The sequence below is a fragment of the Scylla paramamosain genome, chromosome 14 (genome assembly GCF_035594125.1).
Source record: "Scylla paramamosain isolate STU-SP2022 chromosome 14, ASM3559412v1, whole genome shotgun sequence".
Lineage (NCBI taxonomy): Eukaryota > Metazoa > Arthropoda > Malacostraca > Decapoda > Portunidae > Scylla > Scylla paramamosain.
The window spans coordinates 25,956,521-25,975,532 of NC_087164.1; the positions used below are offsets into that span (position 1 = coordinate 25,956,521).

A 19,012-nucleotide genomic window follows, 5' to 3' on the forward strand; every position below is an offset into this window, starting at 1 on the left:
GAGAGAGAGAGAGAGGTGGTAAAGGTAAAGAGAATTAATTTAGGAAGGGACGTGAAGGGAAGGTTCACGGGGACGGGGACAAGATACCTTTGGCCGGAAATAAGGAGAGGGGAAGGTAAGCCTGCAAGCAAGAGTGACTGGTGCCTCGGGGAAGAGAAGAGAAGAGGGACGAGAGAGGCGGGACACACAGAGGGACAAAAAAAGCAATCCCTCTGATCTAACTAGCGTCTTTATACTTAAAACACAGTCAACAAGGCGAAAAAAAAAAGTAATTGCATATGTTTCACTGAGAATTTTACCGTAATAGCAGTGAGAGAACATCATTTAACCAGAGGGGCAGATTACAGAGAGAGGGAGACTCAGTAAAAGATGCCTTGATTGACCGAAGTAGCATTCTTATACTTAAACATAGACAAAAACAAAGAAAAGTAAGTTCATATGCTTTTACTGAGTGTTTTGCTCTAATGTCAGTATGAGAAAACACCAGTCGCCGGCCTGCGCAAGCTGCCTCAGCGACAATCCAAATAATAGACGTCTGATCGCTACATACATATATTTGTTTAAGCGCAAGGTCACTGGAGCGAGTTCTGAGTGATGCTTCCAAGAACTCATCAAACAAGCCACTGGTCTGGGGTTCATGGACGTACAAACGAGAGAGAGAGAGAGAGAGAGAGAGAGAGAGAGAGAGAGAGAGAGAGAGAGAGAGAGAGAGAGAGAGAGAGAGAGAGAGAGAGAAACTCACTCTGCTGTACTGTAAACCTTTACAGCTTGACCAGAACATGTAACTGTCCATAAATGTGAGGAGGAGTTCATTAGAGGCATTTGTTTTTTCTTGGAGAGCGAGAGGGAGTGTTTAAGAAGGGTGTTATTGTGAAGACTGTAGTTGTGTGTGTGTGTGTGTGTGTGTGTGTGTGTGTGTGTGTCTGTTAGGTGTTGTATGTACTTAACTTTCAGGGTAATTCGTATGAAAATGTTGTAACGAAGTCAGACAGAGGTTACGTGCGGCCTTCAGATTATTAAAAAGAGATGAAATAGTTCGCAGTGCACCATAATTTTCTGTACGTTAACATTCACACATGTAAAAGCGTGAAGGTGAATCTCCTACACGGTGTCTACATTTGGCACCATATTCTGAAACACTTCTGGCCGCACCGCAACTTCACTACTTTCAAAAGGGCTATAGATGAAGTGACACGGTTGCTTTATGGTCTAAGTGAGATTAACAAGATTTTTACATTATCAATAAAAGAACAACACTCTTGAGAATCAGACTTGTGTGGCCTTTGAAAACAGACGTGTTGAAAGAGCGGAGCGTTTCTGAACACGGCCCTTGGTCTCCTTGCAGTGTGCTGGACGACAACAGTATTCAGGTATACGTGGATTGCCGGTGGATCAGTCGGCAGATTCTCCGTCGGTCATCCCTGCAGATCCCCATGGACACGCTGCTCTACGTGGGAGGCATGCCGGGCCGCAGCTATCAGGTGGGTTTCTCAGGTAGACTTACGAGGTATATTCAAGCTCACCAACAGATTATATATCATTAGCCAGTCTTGCGCCGCTTTCAGATATGTTAGGAAAATACTGAAGCAATTAAAGTAAGGGTGTATTTTCAGAAGAAAATGCAGATCAGTGAAGAATATTCCTAGAATTCCTAAAATTAGCCACTCATGTGGTGTTTCTAAATCATGTCAGACAGATATTTAGGAAGTTAAGAAAATAGTCAATATGTTTTGGCCAGTAAGAAAGAAAGGAAGAGAAGAGAAAACTGACTCCCACAACACAAAGCAACACAATCCTTATTTAAGTCTGGCGGCTAATGAGGACAAGACGTCTGTGATTTAATCCGAGCAATATTAGATGACTTTGATTAGCAAAAACATAAAAGGTGCAAGGGCATTTTAACATCTTAATCACTCACTTTTTTTGCAGTCTGGTGTCTTTCGAAACTTCTGTACCAGCTCATTGTATTCTTGATTAAAGGTTTTCTTCTCTTATACTGATTTCGAAGGCTGCAGATAATTAGTCGGGTTCTTATGGGTGTTTTTTCCTGTTAGAGATGCAAAATCCTTCAGTTATTACCAGAATTATGGAGATATTTTTGGAAACCTTGATAACTTCCACTACAGTCTATTGAATGTATCGGACTTAAGCTTGATAAAGTTAGACTCACGAAACGGTAGATGAATGTAATAAAGTCAGTAATCAGGTTGTAAGTGCCGAGTCAATAAGGAGCTTTAAAGGAAGATCACACAGATTTATGGTGATGATAAGTGAGGAATAAGTAGGTATGCTTTATAGTGTATATGTGACTGATGGCTTCTTTGTAAATTCCCTTCCTGTCCTACCTTCCTATGTACAGTATGCTCTTAAAAGATAAAAAAAAAAAAAAATATACAGTGTTTTGAAATACGCTGCGAAGACGAAGGACTCAGACAAAGGGTTAACCAGTCACACGCAATCGACACAGCGGCGTGGTCGCTTCCCATAAGGTGATAAATCGTAGGTTCATTAGCTGGGTCTCGCTTGAGGGAAGGGAGAGGTCGCTGGCTGGTTGGTTGGCTGCAGGGGTGACCTTGTTGAGCTTGTTGTGGACTGGACTTCTAATTGTAGTGGAGCTGAGAGTAATAATGTAGTAGTGGTGATAGTAGTAGGAGTAGTGGTGGTGATGGTAGTAGTAGTAGTAGTAGTAGTAGCAGTAGTAGTAGTAGTAGTAGCAATATGTGTAACAGAAAAGCGGTTGCAGTAATTACACCACCAACAATAATGACTACTACCACTGCTACTACTACTACTACTACTAATAATAATAATAAGAAGAAGAAGAAGAAATAATAATAACAACAAAACAACAACAACAACAACAACAACAGAAGTAGCAATACCAATAACGCAGTTCCGCTCAGTGATCTCGATGACACACACACACACACACACACACACACACACACACACACACACACACACACACACACACACACACACACACACACACACACACACACACACACACACACAAGTGCTCGCGCGCAAAATCCAAAAAAAAAAAAAAACACATACGACAGTCATTAGTTGGCAAAAAAGAATCCATTACCTCTAAACTAATCACAGAGACCCACTTAGTGTTTCTTAGAAGGGGTGGTGCCAACCTAACACGGAGACCTCCATGACTACCCTGTTGACATCTTTTTGTGTGCCATCGCGCGTGAAAGGTCTTGGGGACCCACTGGCCCTTATATTTAGGATGGGACCTAATCTTGAAGTGCAAACAGACACACACACAGTAAGGAGGGAGGATGGGAGGGAGGTAGGTAGGTAGGTAGATAGGGAGGGAGGGAGGTAGGGAGGGAGGTAGGGAGGGAGGGAGGGAGAGAAGGAGGGAGGGAGGGAGGTAGGTAGGTAAGGAGGGAGGGAGGGAGGGAGGGAAGGAGAGAGAGAGAGAGAGAGAGAGAGAGAGAGAGAGAGAGAGAGAGAGAGAGAGAGAGAGAGAGAGAGAGAGAGAGAGAGAGAGAGAGAGAGAGAGAGAGAGAATATGGGAAGAACATTCATAATTATACACTTCACGTCTTCACTTCCTTCATATAAACTCTTGAATGGACTGATTAATTTCATTTCCGTAACCCGAAACACGGCGCTACACGACACTTTCTCCCCTCTTCCCTGCCATGAACTCACTCACACATCTGCTGCGGTCATGTTAATAACTACCTTACGATTATCTCTGCCTTTCATCTGGTTCTCGAACTATCCTCTCCATCTGAAATTTCTCCCTCTGGATTCCTCACACGCTAACACTGACCCTCATTTGTCTCTTCCTTCAAGACCAAGACCCTTCCTGCTTTCTGTGCAACTCAGGTCCTTAACTCTTGAGCTCGTAAAGTGTTTCCCTGCGAGAAGGACGGAAGGGAATTGAAATTAGGAGTCTGAGTTGTACTGAAAGTCCCATGCTAATGTGATGATGTCTATTTAATGTTCGTTTGTGGTTCGTTATTTTTACGTCATTAGTAATAGTCAAACATGCAAGGGTTAAAAGTAGATAGGTAGATAGATAGATTGGTAGATACTCGTAGATGTTTCATGTGTCACAGTTACAAGACTCATAATATATTACATCGTAGACAACTTTAAAAGATTAGACAAAATTCTACAGAAGAGAAGGGATCGCGAACCAGAATGCTATAAAAAGAATGTGTTTCTATTTTTTCATACGGAAGTACTCACTAACCTACATATAGCTTGTTTTTTTCCTGTTCCATTAACCTCACCACTTTCATTATGTAACAATACCATTTTTTTCCTTTTCTTTGTTACAGGAGTGATGTAATCCATCTAGCAACTTTATTACTGTGTTTTTTTTTTTTTCCTACCCCAGTCACTCTCTCCCAGACATTTCTCCCCTTTTCTGCACGCACGTGCTTTTAAGAAGCTTTTGGAGTATAAATTGAATTCTTGAAACGCTGGAGATACTTTCACCATATCAAATTTTACATAATTTCTTCTTATCCTTCTTTTTCCTGCTTTTTCTTCTTCTTCATTGTCAAATTACTCTTCTTTATTTATTTTCTTCTCCCCACTCTTCCCCGTCACTGTCAAATATTTTTTTCATGTTTCGTGCAGTATTGATTGGACGTCCTCTGGTGTGGTAGTCTCCCTTGCACTCTCCCCTTTCAATCCCTGTGACCGCTCCTTCCTTCGCCTTTCTCAGCACTAAACTATACATCACCAGCATCTTGACCCTCTCACTGCTCCCCTAGCCATCCACCACGTCTTTCTCTTTAAAGTAGTCGCACCTCAGACTTTTCTCAGGTTTTTCACACGAGTTCTTAGCTTCTATCACTTCTACTAATGTGTATCCTGATGATTTAATAAAGGCTAGTGGTAGAAGTAGAAGTGGTTGGATTTTTCTTCGTTTCTAAGGATACGAGGGATACTCTGGCTGTTCTGTGTTGTTTATCAAATCTACTACTCGCCTTTTGGTCAGTTTTGTTCCGTAGCCGTCCCAGTACTCTTCTCAAGATGCAGTCAACTCACAGTAAAGAAAAAAAAAAAGGAGAGAAATTTGTGTTAATAAAGTGTAGTCATTCATTTTGTATTCATTCCTTGTTCACATGTACACCTTTTTGCTCATCTTCACTTCACCAGCTCCTGTTGATTCTAGTAATTTCTCGCCTACACTTATGTATATTTTTGCAATTATTAAAAATCATAATCTTCTCGGGTGTACGTAACTATTATAATCTCCTGTTGCTCCCACACCATTCTCTAGTTCCGTATTCATGAGCTGTCCTCCACATTTCGTTCATTTTCTACGCGCAGCGACTCAAATCATTTCGCTCGCACCCTTCCCGTACTCCCCTTAACCTGTACCAGTCCCTCACCTAGCCAAGCATGTCAATATTACCATTCCTTAAACGCCCTGCTGTCGCGGCTCCTTTCCCTGCCTTCCTCACGCACTGCCCACACATTTCTGGCAGCCACGCATGCATGTTTCACTCTGCGCCAGTCATTTCCTAAATTACACGTCTTCTTTTTTTTCTTTTTTTCCTTTTGTCTACGGGGGGGTAGAAAGAATGTCAAATGTTGGTATTCTGGTCATACCTCCTTAGTTCAGTTTTATCACATGGATGCTTCACTTCAGAATTGTCAACCGGCGCTGTAGATTATGAGGATTAAAAGAAAAAGAAATGGGAGGGGAAGTAAAATAAGAACACCATTGTAGTTTATAATCGCAGCACGATCTGAGCAAAAATGGACAAAAAGTTCGCCGGCTAATCTCCGTGGGGTTCGAATCTTGTCTATATATCTTTTCGTTGTTATCTTTTTATTTTAGGTTTTATCTCCAAGTCTTGTATCAATTCTTTTCTTTGTTTCTTTTTTTTTTTTTTTTCTTTTTTTTTTACTTGTCTTTGAAAAGTTGAAGTCACTGAGCCATATGCTTCGTTTTAATTGGCTGTCCTAGATACATGTCCCGTTTTCTTTGTTTTTAGTTATTTGTTTATTTATTTATTAGTTGTTTTCCATTCATTCATAGGACGTGTTATTTTTGTTTCGTGTTTCTGAGTATGTGTGTTTTTTCCAGGATTTTTTTTTTTTTTTTTAGTTTTTTTTTTCCTTACGGTTCTTTATTATTTTCTTTTATCTTCATTTTATTTATTTATTTATTTATTTACTTTTGCTTTTACCTATTACGATTCTTCACTTGTATTTTTTCCTTTTCTTTTTTTATAGTTTTTATTTTTTTCCTGCTGGATCCATCAAAGGCGCATCATCTTTTCTGGACTTTCAAGCTCAGTTCGGTTCGCTTTCCGTACTGTCAGAGCATGTATTTGTTTCCTGTTCGTTAGCTTTTTCTTGTTTGAGTGGAAATATTTGAGTCCACGCTTGGTCTGAGCAGGTGATCATGCAGGCAGTGTTTGCTGTCCCGCGACGCTTCCCTGGCGCTGTTCGTGCATCCTCGTTCTGCTTAATCACTCACGGAGAATATGTCAATTTTATCTTGCTTCCGTCTGTCAGGTCTGTCTGTGTCCATTTTGCTCTTTCCTCTCTCCCTCTCTCGCTCAGAAAAGAATATTAGTAAATTTAAACTTATCTATTTTTTTTTTATTTTCACTAATGCATTTACTCATCCTTTCGTAAACTTATTCCTGATTTGCATAATGCTCTCCCGCCCAATTGTGTTAATTAAATATATTAATTTACTGGCATTACCGACATTTCAATCTTGTTTCAAATTTCCAGATATTTCTTTTCTTGATCTTGGTGTGGTTATTACTGGAACTGATACTGAAATGGTAGTGGTGGTGGTGATGGTGGTGGTGGTCGTGGTGGTGGTCGTGTTTCTTGTTGTGGCTGTTGCTGGATTTGATACTGTGATGGTAGTGGTGGTGGTGGTAGTGGTGGTGAAGTTGGGCGTTATCAAAGGCATACGTATACAGAGGGGTACCACGCCTCGCCCTTATCTTCTCCTCCTGATTTTACTCTCGCTCACAACATACCGGTTTAGATGAGGCCCACCCAAGAATGCTCTATTTTCACAAGTCATCTAAGTACGCGGGACCATTCACCATAATACAGTATTTGTCTCCGATTTATCTCTTTAATTCACACGTATAAGTATAAGATCTATGGTATTAGTCGTACAATGGTGTTTTTCCTACGCTGCTCTTTTAGGGTGAAATGTAGAAACCTATACTTGGTACTTGAGTCTGTGCTATTTAGTGACCAGTTCTTGTGAGTGCGACCCACCACAGTGTCGGTGATTTCAGTACAAAAACATGGGGTTCACAAGAAAACCCCATGCCAGATTTCTCTGCTATAGAATGCCAGCAGAGATGACATGTGATATTGTTGTTGTGTTACGTATCTTTCTGGTGATCGGTTAGATTGTTGGAGGTATAATCATTGCAGCTTACACACACACACACACACACACACACACACACACACAACACGAAATTCTTGAAAGCTGCAGCACGGAGCCAGAGTATATAGGAGGAGGAGGATAAGGAACAAGGCAGCGGTGAGTCGGCGGAGCAATCTTCTTCATTTACACAGTCCGTGGGTTTTCATTTGGTTGGCCGCCTTGAGTTCCGCCTCCCGCGTCACCTTGAGGGCGCGATAAGGCCGTGCTTTAGTGGCCCTATCGCACGTGTGGAAATAAATGTGCTTGAAGTTTGGGATAATCGCATTTGCATTAGATCAAGGGAGGCGATATGCTTGTGGGCGCGAGACGTGGCGGTGCGGGAGCGAGGCTCTGCACGAACACAAATTGAGCCTCGGAACGTGAGTTGGGGCGAGTTTCCAGCACCCGAGGAGAGTCAGTGAGATGTTGAGGCGGCGGTGAGCGAGGGACAAGGTGCAGAAGTGGTGGGATGGTGGTGGTAATGGTGGTGGTGGTGGTGGTTTAAAGGAGGTTTTGATGGTAAAAGTGAAATCTTTTATCTTTTTTTAAAGGTCGTCGTTTTTCTCTCATTTTCTTTGTCTCTGATTTCTCTTTGGTCATATTTAATCATTGTGTTATGTACCTGCTTCTGGTCATAATTAATATCTTCCTCCTCTTTTATCTCCTTGTATCTCTGGTCGTAATTCTAAACCATTCTCTTCATCATTATCGTTCCTCCATTTCACATTATTTCCTCTCCATCCTCTCACGGTTCTCACTATTTTTGTCAACCTCGAGTTACTCTGTATCATTTCTGCCTCGCATTATTCCTTCTTCATTTCTCAACTTTCTCGAATACAAAAAATTCAAGCAGTATAAAACGTCCAGTAATTTACGCGTTGTCTGATGATTAATGCTCTTTTCTTCTCTTCCCCATGTGTGTATGTGTGTGTGTGTGTGTGTGCAGGGGGAGATGGAGCAGTTCACAGTGAGTCATTCTCCCGAAGCAGTGGCGAAGCAATGCAAACCTGAACCGATTCCCATCATTGACACGACGCTGCAGGTTAGTATCCGGCTCTCTCTCTCTCTCTCTCTCTCTCTCTCTCTCTCTCTCTCTCTCTCTCTCTCTCTCTTAACGCCGAAAGTACAATAAATGTGTTACAGTGCATCCGATATTTTTCAGAGCATATTTTTAAAGGTTACAAATGGATAGTGGTTTTAATACTATCCTAAACCACCCTTTCTCTCTCTCTCTCTCTCTCTCTCTCTCTCTCTCTCTCTCTCTCTCTCTCTCTCTCTCTCTCTCTCTCTCTCTCTCTCTCTCTCTCTCTCTCTTCACTTTTTTTCCCCTCATGTTAAATAAAAATCTTTCAGCAGCAAAGTCAGGCATTTTTCTTTTCCAAAAATGTCCTTTTTTTTATTTTCCTTTGTGCAGTAGGAAAAATATTCACCATAATGGCCTGGAACTCTCTCTCTCTCTCTCTCTCTCTCTCTCTCTCTCTCTCTCTCTCTCTCTCTCTCTCTCTCTGAAGTCGTGCCTTATCTAATTCACGTTTCGCTCTATTTTTAAATATTTTCCGTACTTTTTTCCACTTCATTTCGTTTTAAATTCAGAGCAGGTCATTTATCTGTTGTATTCTTTTTTTTTATTTATTTTCACCTTGTATCATATATTGTCTTCTCTATCCACATCATTATTCATGCTTTCGCTAATATAGATTTGTTTATTTTATTTCTTGCGCGTTCATCTGTCATCTGTTTTTATTTTTTTTTATATTTTTACGATTCTCTTTTGTATTTCCGAGAGTTGCAATCTCTTATTAATGTAGGCAATTATTTTGACTTTATCCCCCTTGTTATATTCTGTGATGGTGAAGCGTTTTTCCCGCGTTTCAAATAAGCTAAGTCTTTTTAAATGTTGATAATTAATTAATTCCATCTGTTTTTTTTCCCCCTTCTGTTTGTTTTCTCTTTTCCTGTTATTAATTGTGGGGACATTAAAAGTTTGTATACATGCGTACATACATACATACAAAAAGACAAAACATACATACTTACATATATGAATACATAGATCGTGGCAAAGTGAGTAGATGGGTAGTATAGAAAACTAGATAACAGAACAAAAGTAGTAGTAGTAGTAGTAGTAGTAGTAGTAGTAGTAGTATTGTAGGCATAGCAGTATAAGTACTAGAAGAAAAAATCCGCATATTAGTTTTCATAGCAAGAAACTTTATCTGTAGCGCTAATAAGAACACTGCCTCTTGATGAACAAGAGAGGTAGGCTGAATAGCAGGTTTCGTGTTCATGTACAGCGCCACAACAATGGGGTCATATGCCGCTGGAAAGTGGGAGAAGTGAAAAATCTTGTAGCGAGACCATAGTTTGGTAACAATAGAATAGGGGCAGAAGAGGAGAAGGGAGAAGAGGAGAAGGAGGAGGCGGTGGTGGTGGTGAAAGTAAAAGCCTTGAGATTGCTAATGACGCTTAATAAAATGATGAAATTCAGTGATAGTAGGTTCGAAGTGATGGGAAGGATGATATACAGATAATGTAGCGATAGAGAAGGTTACGTAGTGTGATAGTTACAGTGCCCGTGATTTATTGCCAGAAGCCTTCATACCCATCAACCTGGAAAGGTAAACTGACAGCGTGCTGGTCAAAATTACAGTAGGTGATCCAGAAATCCAACTTGAAATATTACCGCTCAATCTTTATTACTTAGGTTAGATTAGCTTAAGGGCAGGCGAGCAGTCTCCCACCCATAAACTATATTCCTGTCAGACGTGTGGTAGCGAAGCCTTAACAGAACTAGATGGTCCAGTAATCAAGAGCTTTATCACTAAGGAGAGTGGGTTTGGGGCCAGGCAGACAGGCAGTCTCCCACCCAGAAACTATATTCCTGTCAGACGTGTGGTAAGGATCGCGGTAACACAAGCTACCTCAAACAAAAGAACAGGTTGTAAACGAATCAGGCGAGGCTGTAGACTATGAATCAAACAAAAGAGGGAACAACAATGTGGGAAAGGAGCAAGTCGGACAGGACCACCAGGCACCAGATATGTTAGCGCCACACGCTGTCGCCTCCTTATTTGGGCTCACCCGCACTTAGACCAAGACAGGGCCAAGGTCCTCTCCTCATCCGTATCCTTCTGTTGCCACGGGGATAAGATTAAGGTGACTGATAAGCGCTGATTTAACAACTTATTTTTGGTGGACGACTTCGCATGTCCTTTATCACGACCGCGTCTCTTGTCTGTGTCTGGATTGAAGCAGTTTTTGTTCGTCTTGCCTCAGGTTGGGAAAAAGGGAGAAGTAGTAGAGCGCGCGGTGTGGTTGTGATGAAGCGCTCGTACATACACACACACAGTTGCGAGAGTTTAGAAATGGGCGACCCAGTTAATTCTCAAGATCAACTACACTGCCCACCAAAAAGTCCTCTACACCTCACTCATCACAGCCTTACAAATTCGCTTGTTTCATCTTAAGCAACTTACCAGAAACACGCCCCTAAAGGCGGCTCACTCACACTTGGCAATTCGCTGCTGAATTGCCAGCCACCGCAAGCCGCGTTGGCCCGCCTGCTGGAGTTTTGGTGCCTAGCGGGTGGAATTGCCAGCCACGCCAACAGGACCGACAGATTGATCTTGTCCAGCCGCCCGCTGCTTTGTTTACATCGTGTCCTCGGGAAGAGTGGCGGAAGATGTGGTGTCCAGAGGCAGAAGAGTTAACGCTGGAGCTAGTGAGGGATCAACGTCATCTCTGGAACCGGAGACGTTCTCTCTCTCTCTCTCTCTCTCTCTCTCTCTCTCTCTCTCTCTCTCTCTCTCTCAGCCAGGAACGTGTCTACAGGCGTTTCCTTTTCCGTTTTATCTTCCGGTAAAGAAATGCAGCTATCAAATCAAAAGAAATGCAGCTATCACTTCGGCATCGTCGCTGGAGAAGGACATCTTGCTGAGTTACTGTTTGTTTATATTCACTTCCCCCCAACCAGCCGCTCCTTCCCAGCCGCCTGTGTGAACGATCATCCAGCTGGGAGGATTTATTGCCGGGTATTGCCAGCTTGTGGAGGGTGGCAATTCTGCAGCGAGTCGTTTGAGAATTATTATTATTATTATTATTATTATTATTATTATTATTATTATTATTATTATTATTATTATCATCATCATCTCGAATACTGCCGACAAGCGCCCATTATGTATGCAAGGTTGTCAGCGCATCCTGTGTGCTGCGCCTCAAAAACTTGATGAAAGTCGTCTACAGCGAGACGGTCCCGTGGCCACTGCAAAGCCTTTGGGAGCCGCCCCAAACCTGCCGGAAAATCACTGAGATGAATAATGAGTCTACCTACTGGCCGGCAAAAAAAGAAGTGCGTGTTTAAAGTGTTTAGGGCGTTGTTGTCAAGATGTGTGCGAGTCACAGAGAGAAATTATTCAGACAGCGAAGACTTCTAGTGAGGAGCGAGATACCCGAACCAAGGTTTGGCAACACCGGAATATCTTAGCAAACTTAACTGATGAAAGTGAAACAAGCTGAGAGGATAAGTTCATCTTCATTCGAGTGGACAAGTGACATGCCCTCGCTCAACGATAAGGTCTTAAGATAGAGAGCAACACCTCGACGTAAGCTGACTGGGGACCGATGTGTTTGTTAGCCAGGCTGTTAACACACGGAGCGAAGCACTATCGGGTTTCGCCGTCAGGTCTTGGTGCGTCACATGAAACGGCAGAAAAGTAGAGTGAGGCAGAGATACACCCCGAGCCCTGAAGAAATTAACATCAGCGCATGTCTTCCCTTATATTTTCTTTGCATATCCTTGATCGGCTGTGAGTTAATATACAGCTTCATAGCGTCGCTTCTGTTTACGACTCGTTATTGCAAATTCTCACTGGAAGTAGAGTGAGGTGCCGGTGACTGAGTGAAAGGTGGGCAGGCAAATACTGTCGGCTTTTATGGTGGCGTAAAGACGAGACCACTCCAGCTTTTCTGTGAGGGAATCATTAAGCGGTACACGTTAAGTCTCCCGCACCACAGGAAGTAGAAGTAGCGTGCTCGGTTTGGTGAAGTGTAAAAGAATTACAGAAAAAAAATTAAAGGTGTACGAAGAACTAAGATACTGCCGTGTATGTAAGTAATAATGTAAAAAAAAAAGAAAAAAGAGCGGGGTAGTGTTAGTTGTGATGAAGGGCGCTCTAAATATATCCAAAAGTGCAGTGGCAGAGTTCCATAGCATACAGTAAGCAAAATTTGGGGGTTTACGGCCCCATCGTATGAACCTGCAGAGACACGGTACCAATGCCGCTGAAGGGAGAGTAACGCAGCCTTTCATGACATGTTGACCTATTCTTATAGCATGTTTTTCCCGCGCACGTACTTGAAAGTTGAAAGAATTACACCGAAAACCTACATGTTGGCCGTCCCCATAAGGGATCCTTTCGACAAGAAAAAGGAGGTGGCTCGATGAAAGGAGGAAAAATACGTTCGAAATTCAGTACCATGGCCCAGAATTCTACCAGACCTTCCTACGAGGTGGTTCACCTTCAGAGTACAAAGGGAACCTTCATAGAAAGTGAATTGAAGGTTACGAGCAAAGAGCATTGATGGGAGAGTGCTGGGATAACAAATGGGTCTGGGAATCATGGGCATCGAGGAAAGACGTGGGTTGGTGTAACAAGCTAACACACGAAGTTTTTTGGCCTTGCACGGCCAAAAAACTTCGTGCGCCATTCACTGAACACACGCGGTTAAAAACAGTGATCGTTGCATGGGAGGGTAAAGGAGACCACGCCACCTGAATCCGACGAGGGCCGCAACTGCCAACCAAGACGTTTATGAAGCGGAGTGCCCCAGCATGGAGGAAAGAAAGGCTGCTATTATTCTGTTACTTCACGCTTAGTCAACAATACACACACACACACACACACACACACACACACACACACACACACACACACACACACACACACACACACACATAAAGAGAGAGAGAGAGAGAGAGAGAGAGAGAGAGAGAGAGAGAGAGAGAGAGAGAGAGAGAGAGAGAAGAAAAGAAACAGCAAAAAACTGAGAGAGGCAATAGACGTGCAATAAACCCATGGGAAATATTAGGTGTGTGGTCAAAAGAAATCAGTAAAATCTTTAGAACAGAGATTGCGCAAGCTTTGTTTTGCGGTTTTGTCACAGAATGGGTTTGGATGGCATAAAAAAGCAAAAAAATTATGAGTTAACTGACGTACGGCATTACAGTCATAGAGTTTATGGAAGAAGTCTGACGTCTCCATTAGCAGTTGCTCACGTGGGAAGTCTTCAAGTCAAACGTTCCTTCGAGGATAGAAACGGTAAGAGAGGCTGCGCTTTCTATCAATCACGCCAACTCCAGGAATGTTGTGAGATGAGCCCTGCACCGCTCCGCTATAGCAAAATCCATTTTGTTTTAGCTATAGAGGCCATAAATGCTTCGTTCCCTGACACATAAACGTGAAGGAACATACATGAATAGGAGAAAAAAAAAGTTTAATTAATTCATTGCCATTTTTACCACAGCGTGTTACAGACTATCGCCACATTAACCACCACCACCACCTCCACCATCACTACCTTTATTACCACCACCACAATTACCACCACAGGAAACCGGTCGGCCTCTGGGTGTGGACCGGCCGCGTCCCCACCACCCCCCTGAGGTGTACGATTACGACGACTATGAGGCCTACAGTCACTACGAGGACAAGCCGTACATCGATGGGTACGACTATGGAAGCAGCTACGACCTGTACAATGGCCTCACCTACACGGACTTCCCCGACTATGTTTACGATGAATTCGACGACTACAACACAAATGACGACGCGGAGACGAGTAGTGTGATAGGTACGACTGACAGATACCCTTCCTCCTCTTCCTCGTCGTCCTCCTCCTCTTCTTCACTCTCCTCATCCTCCTCTTCATTGTCCTCGAAGGAAGAGAGAGGAAAGAGGAAGGAGGAGGAGGAGGAGGAAGATGACGAAGAAGGACAGGAGGAAAAGGAAACTAAAAGTGAAAGTGAAGTTGAAATGAATGAAGAAACGGACTCGAAAGGAACTGAGGAGGCAGGAGGAGTCAGCGAGGTGTCACGAAATGACCACGAGGAAGAGGAAGAAGAGGAGAAAACTATTGCAGAAGGCGGTGAAAGTGATCGTGCCAAGATGGAGCACCAGCAGAGACTCCCCGACGAGATGGATGGAGCGGAAATCAACCCAGAGGAGGAGGACATGACGAAGATGGAACTGGAGAGCATGGAGATGAATGATGCGCGTCGTCCTACCCAGATGGGGAAGGTGGGCATCGCAGTGGACACCTGGCGGGCTACTGACGATGAGGACCTGCTGGAGGGATCAGGGACCAGCCATCACGACAAAATATACGGTGAGTACCTACCCTTTGAGTTACTGTTAATCGTTGGTGGCTGTTACACCCTCATTTGTTGCCTTATTTGTTGACTAACTCGTATGATTCATTGGTTATGGAGCCACTGTAACAAAATATACGGTGAGTACCTACCATATTATTTGTTCTTAATGATTACTACCGACTGTTATTCTCTCCTTCATTTGTTTTCTCCATGCCTGCTTGCCTTATTTGTCGACTATCTCATATGATTCATTGCTTAATCAGCCACCACGACAAATAACACAGTGAGTAACAACCATATATGTTACTGTAATTTCCTATGATTTAAACTACTCAGAGAAGAGTGCCAACACACATTCAGACCTAAACTAGCTGTTGATAGGAAACCTTTCCCTATTCATGTTCTAGGAAGTGGCAGTTTACTACCGTCCTCCTTTTTATACATTTTTTTTTTTAGCCTTCACCCATCCTCTTTCTAAAGCTGGGGAAAAAAATAAACTTTCATTATCTTTCACTTTTACTTTCCACTGCCCATCAATTAGTCAGTCACCCAGGTATCCGATCCCTCATCCCTCACTCCCATAGCAGGATCACACGTTTAAGAAGAGATATAAAAACTAGTCTTGCCTTAAACCATTCAGTTACACAGGTGGATAATCCCTCACTTTGCTTCATAACAAGACCACACGCTCAACCAGTGTCTTCGTAATCAATCTTGCCTCAGATAATTCACTCACTAGGTATATAGTCATTAATTTATCCAATCACTCAGTCATCTCCATAACACCACACGTTCAAGCACTGACGAAGAACCAGTCTTGCTTGAGCTAACGTTGAAATTAGTAACAAGTCGAGCGTTCTCTTTGTTTGCCCTGCCTCGCGTGATAAGCCGTCGGTCGGTCGGTGGTCGCACACCCCACATCCACTCACTTGATGTATAGTGTTCCCTCAGGCCAACATTACGTTCAGCACTATAATGAAATCCATCCCGCTCTTCCACCTGATTGTCTTTGTGGTTAGCCGTGGAGCCTCTATAAGTGCGGCTTGGTCATCATCAAGGCCTCTGTCACCCTCTCCTCTGTCATCCCGCCATGCCTTCTGTTTGATCTTGTCTGAATCGAGTTGGTATTTTCTCTAGTATATTTTGATAGTTTACAATTGTTTTCTTGCCTTCATTAACTATGTTCGTTGGGTTAAGACGGTATATATATCGATAATGATTGGTGGAAACAGGTAGGTATGTTTCATGCAGGGACTGACACATGTATGACCAACGGTTTCATACAGCTTCCCTTATTGTCTTGTGTTCATATGTTCTTAAGTGATTTTATTTATTATTATTATTTTTTTTTTATGTAGGAGGGACACAGGCCAAGGGCAACAAAAATCCAATAAAAAAATAAATGAGATGCTGGTTTACGAATAGGCAGTCAAAAGTTGAAGGGTAAGTGTCTTGAAACCTCCCTCTTGAAGAAGTTCAAGTCATAGGAAGGTGGAAATACAGAAGCAGGCAGGGAGTTCCAGAGTATACCAGAGAAAGGGATCAATGATTAAGAATACTGGTTAACTCTTGCATTAGAGAGGTGGAGAGAATATGAATGAGAGAAAGAAGAAAGTCTTATGCAGCGAGGCCTTGGGAGGAGAGGCATGAAAATAGCGTTAAAAGATAGCAAGAAATACAACGTCTCTTTCTCTCTCTTTTTTTTTTTTTTTTTTTAATGATGGATGTTTACTTGGTGATGTCCTCCACGGTTCCTTGGTCTTCTTATCCTCCTTAACTTCTCTGTTCTCTCATTCTCCCTCGTCAGAACCGGTGTGGGCTGAACTGAGCGAGTGCATTGCCTTTTCCATTCATCCTCCCTCCATCTTCATCACCCGGCTCCTTGATCCCACAGCAGGACAAAGGACTCCCTCAACCTTCCCTTTTCATCCTTCAGTTGCTGTCTACCCGCATCTCGAAGTATCCTTATCAAACTTTCTATTTTTCCGTTTTCATTTCTCTCCCGTCTAACTTTCCTTCTTCCTTGTCTTCTTCTACTGTCATTAGGTTGTCTTTGTGTTTGTACTTAAATATATCTTTAAACTTACCGGTGATTATAGAACAGTGGTCCGCTAGTGAGAGGATTAAAGCAGTGTGTGGTTCCTTCTGCTCTCTCTCTTAAGCACTATACAAAATGCTCCTTTCCTTCACTTATGAAATCTAAGAGACTCATTGCTGAAATATGTCTTTAAACCCTTAGGTGAAAAAGGATTAAGTCAAAGTACGTTTCCTTTAATCCCCGTCAAGCACTATGTGATCAAAAGGACTTAGAGCAAAAAATAAGTGTCCTGAGAATGATGGATGAATATAGAGAGAAACTGTCTGGTAGTGAAAGGGTTAAATCAAGTACGCTTCTTTCCATCCCTCTTAAGCACTATGAAATCTTGACTCCCTCGTTCACCACCCTCCACAGTTCATCCTCCTCCAAGGACTTCCCTTCTCCTGTCACATCCAAGCACCCCCGTCTACTCGCCCGCCCTTCGCATACCCCGCCAGCCCGTCCGTCCTTCTCTCGGGTGACAGCAGGAGAAAGACGCTTCGTTTGTGCTGCAGCGTCTGTGCCAGCTCTGATACACCAGTTTTTCCTTGTCTGTGAAGAGTCTTGTTCCCGTTCCCCGTCGTTTTCTTCATTCACTTCCATTCTTGTGGGATTAACTTACTCTTGCGTGAAATTTATCGCGTTTTATGTCTTCAAGTTTCTCTTGTATAGAGGTTTTCCTTTTTGTTCGTTTTTTTTTTTTTTTTTTTGAGGGGGGCGGATGCGGGGTCGTTGTTGTTGCGTAGTAGAGTCTAAGACAGAGAGAGAGAGAGAGTGAGAGAGAGAGAGAGAGAGAGAGAGAGAGAGAGAGAGAGAGAGAGAGAGAGAGAGAGAGAGAGAGAGAGAGAGAGAGAGACCGTACATTTGACATCTCCTTTTTGTCATTCTGGTAATTTAAAACAAAACCGAAGACCCAAAACTAATGAACCTACTACAAAAAAATGAATAAATAAATGAATAAAAAAAAAAAACAGATTCCCAGCATGAGAGAAAAAAAAATAAGGGAGAAGTACCTCCATTCTTGATATAGAAGCAGCATTCATTTAGCACAGACAGTAAAAAAGATCAAGAAAAAGAAAAGACGAAGACAAATGGTTGATGCGTGACTATCATAAAAATAACAGCACGTTCTCAGTGATGGAGTGATTGCCGAGCCTCGCCAGTCTTTGCCAGTCTATCCTCGCGAAAATACTGTATAATTTTTCATCGTCACAACTTTTTAATGGCTTTACCTATCCTCTCCTTGCTGGCGGAGGCGGCGGTGGTGGTGATGGTGGTGGCGGTGATGGTGGTGGTGTTTTTTTTCCCTCTTCTTGTGGTCTGGCAGGAAAATAATGTGTTGCATAAACTAAAAGGTGAATTTTCATCAGCATCATATCATAAGTGCTCCAGAGAGAGAGAGAGAGAGAGAGAGAGAGAGAGAGAGAGAGAGAGAGAGAGAGAGAGAGAGAGAGAGAGAGGATTTACCCATTACCTCTCCTGCCTACCTACGTGTACGTGCGAATACCATTGTGTTTTTTTACCGTTACCTCGCAAGCCCGGTCCAGCATTTCAATAGGGCTCACCGGTAGTCTTGTACCAATAAACATGTAATCTGAACACTGAAGAAAAAAAGAGACAAGACGGTACAGATGGGTTCCTAGAGAGAGAGAGAGAGAGAGAGAGAGAGAGAGAGAGAGAGAGAGAGAGAGAGAGAGAGAGAGAGAGAGAGAGAGATGATGATGATGATGACTCGCGTGATATGGCAAGAAAATAGGACACTTTCAAAGCAGTTCAGTTATAAAGCGAATGAAATTCTGGTTTATTTTATTACAGCGGCTGATAATATCCAAACTTTGTATCAATTCTTTCCATCGTTAGGTCTGAACCGCGCACCAAAGAAGACAGACATTTAAAAGGAAATCATTTAGAAAAAGTAATATTCAGTTGATAATATTCTAACTTAATCGCCAGTTCTTTCCAGCAAAGAAGATAAAATAAGATCTTTCGAACTTAGCCAATTGTGAAATGAATGAAAATAAACAAGATTATGAGAGACCTTCAAAAAGCTAAATATTTAGAATGAGAAGCGAGTCGATATTATTCTAAATTTCATCACCATTTCCTTCCATCAGAGGATAAAGAAAAGAGCCTTTCCGAGCAATGCAGTTATAAAAAGGAGGGA

At 42.5% G+C, this 19,012-nt stretch overlaps 1 protein-coding gene across 1 annotated transcript in view; it reads left to right on the forward strand.

Moving 5' to 3' along the window:
- The window catches only part of LOC135107140 (uncharacterized), an 83,969-nt gene that overhangs the window by 36,259 nt on the left and 28,698 nt on the right, over positions 1-19,012 (forward strand). The window contains exons 7-9 of the mRNA XM_064016850.1: positions 1,346-1,481; positions 8,346-8,441; positions 14,011-14,785. Coding sequence (XP_063872920.1) covers positions 1,346-1,481; positions 8,346-8,441; positions 14,011-14,785 — 1,007 coding nt within the window. The remainder of the gene's footprint in view (positions 1-1,345; positions 1,482-8,345; positions 8,442-14,010; positions 14,786-19,012) is intronic.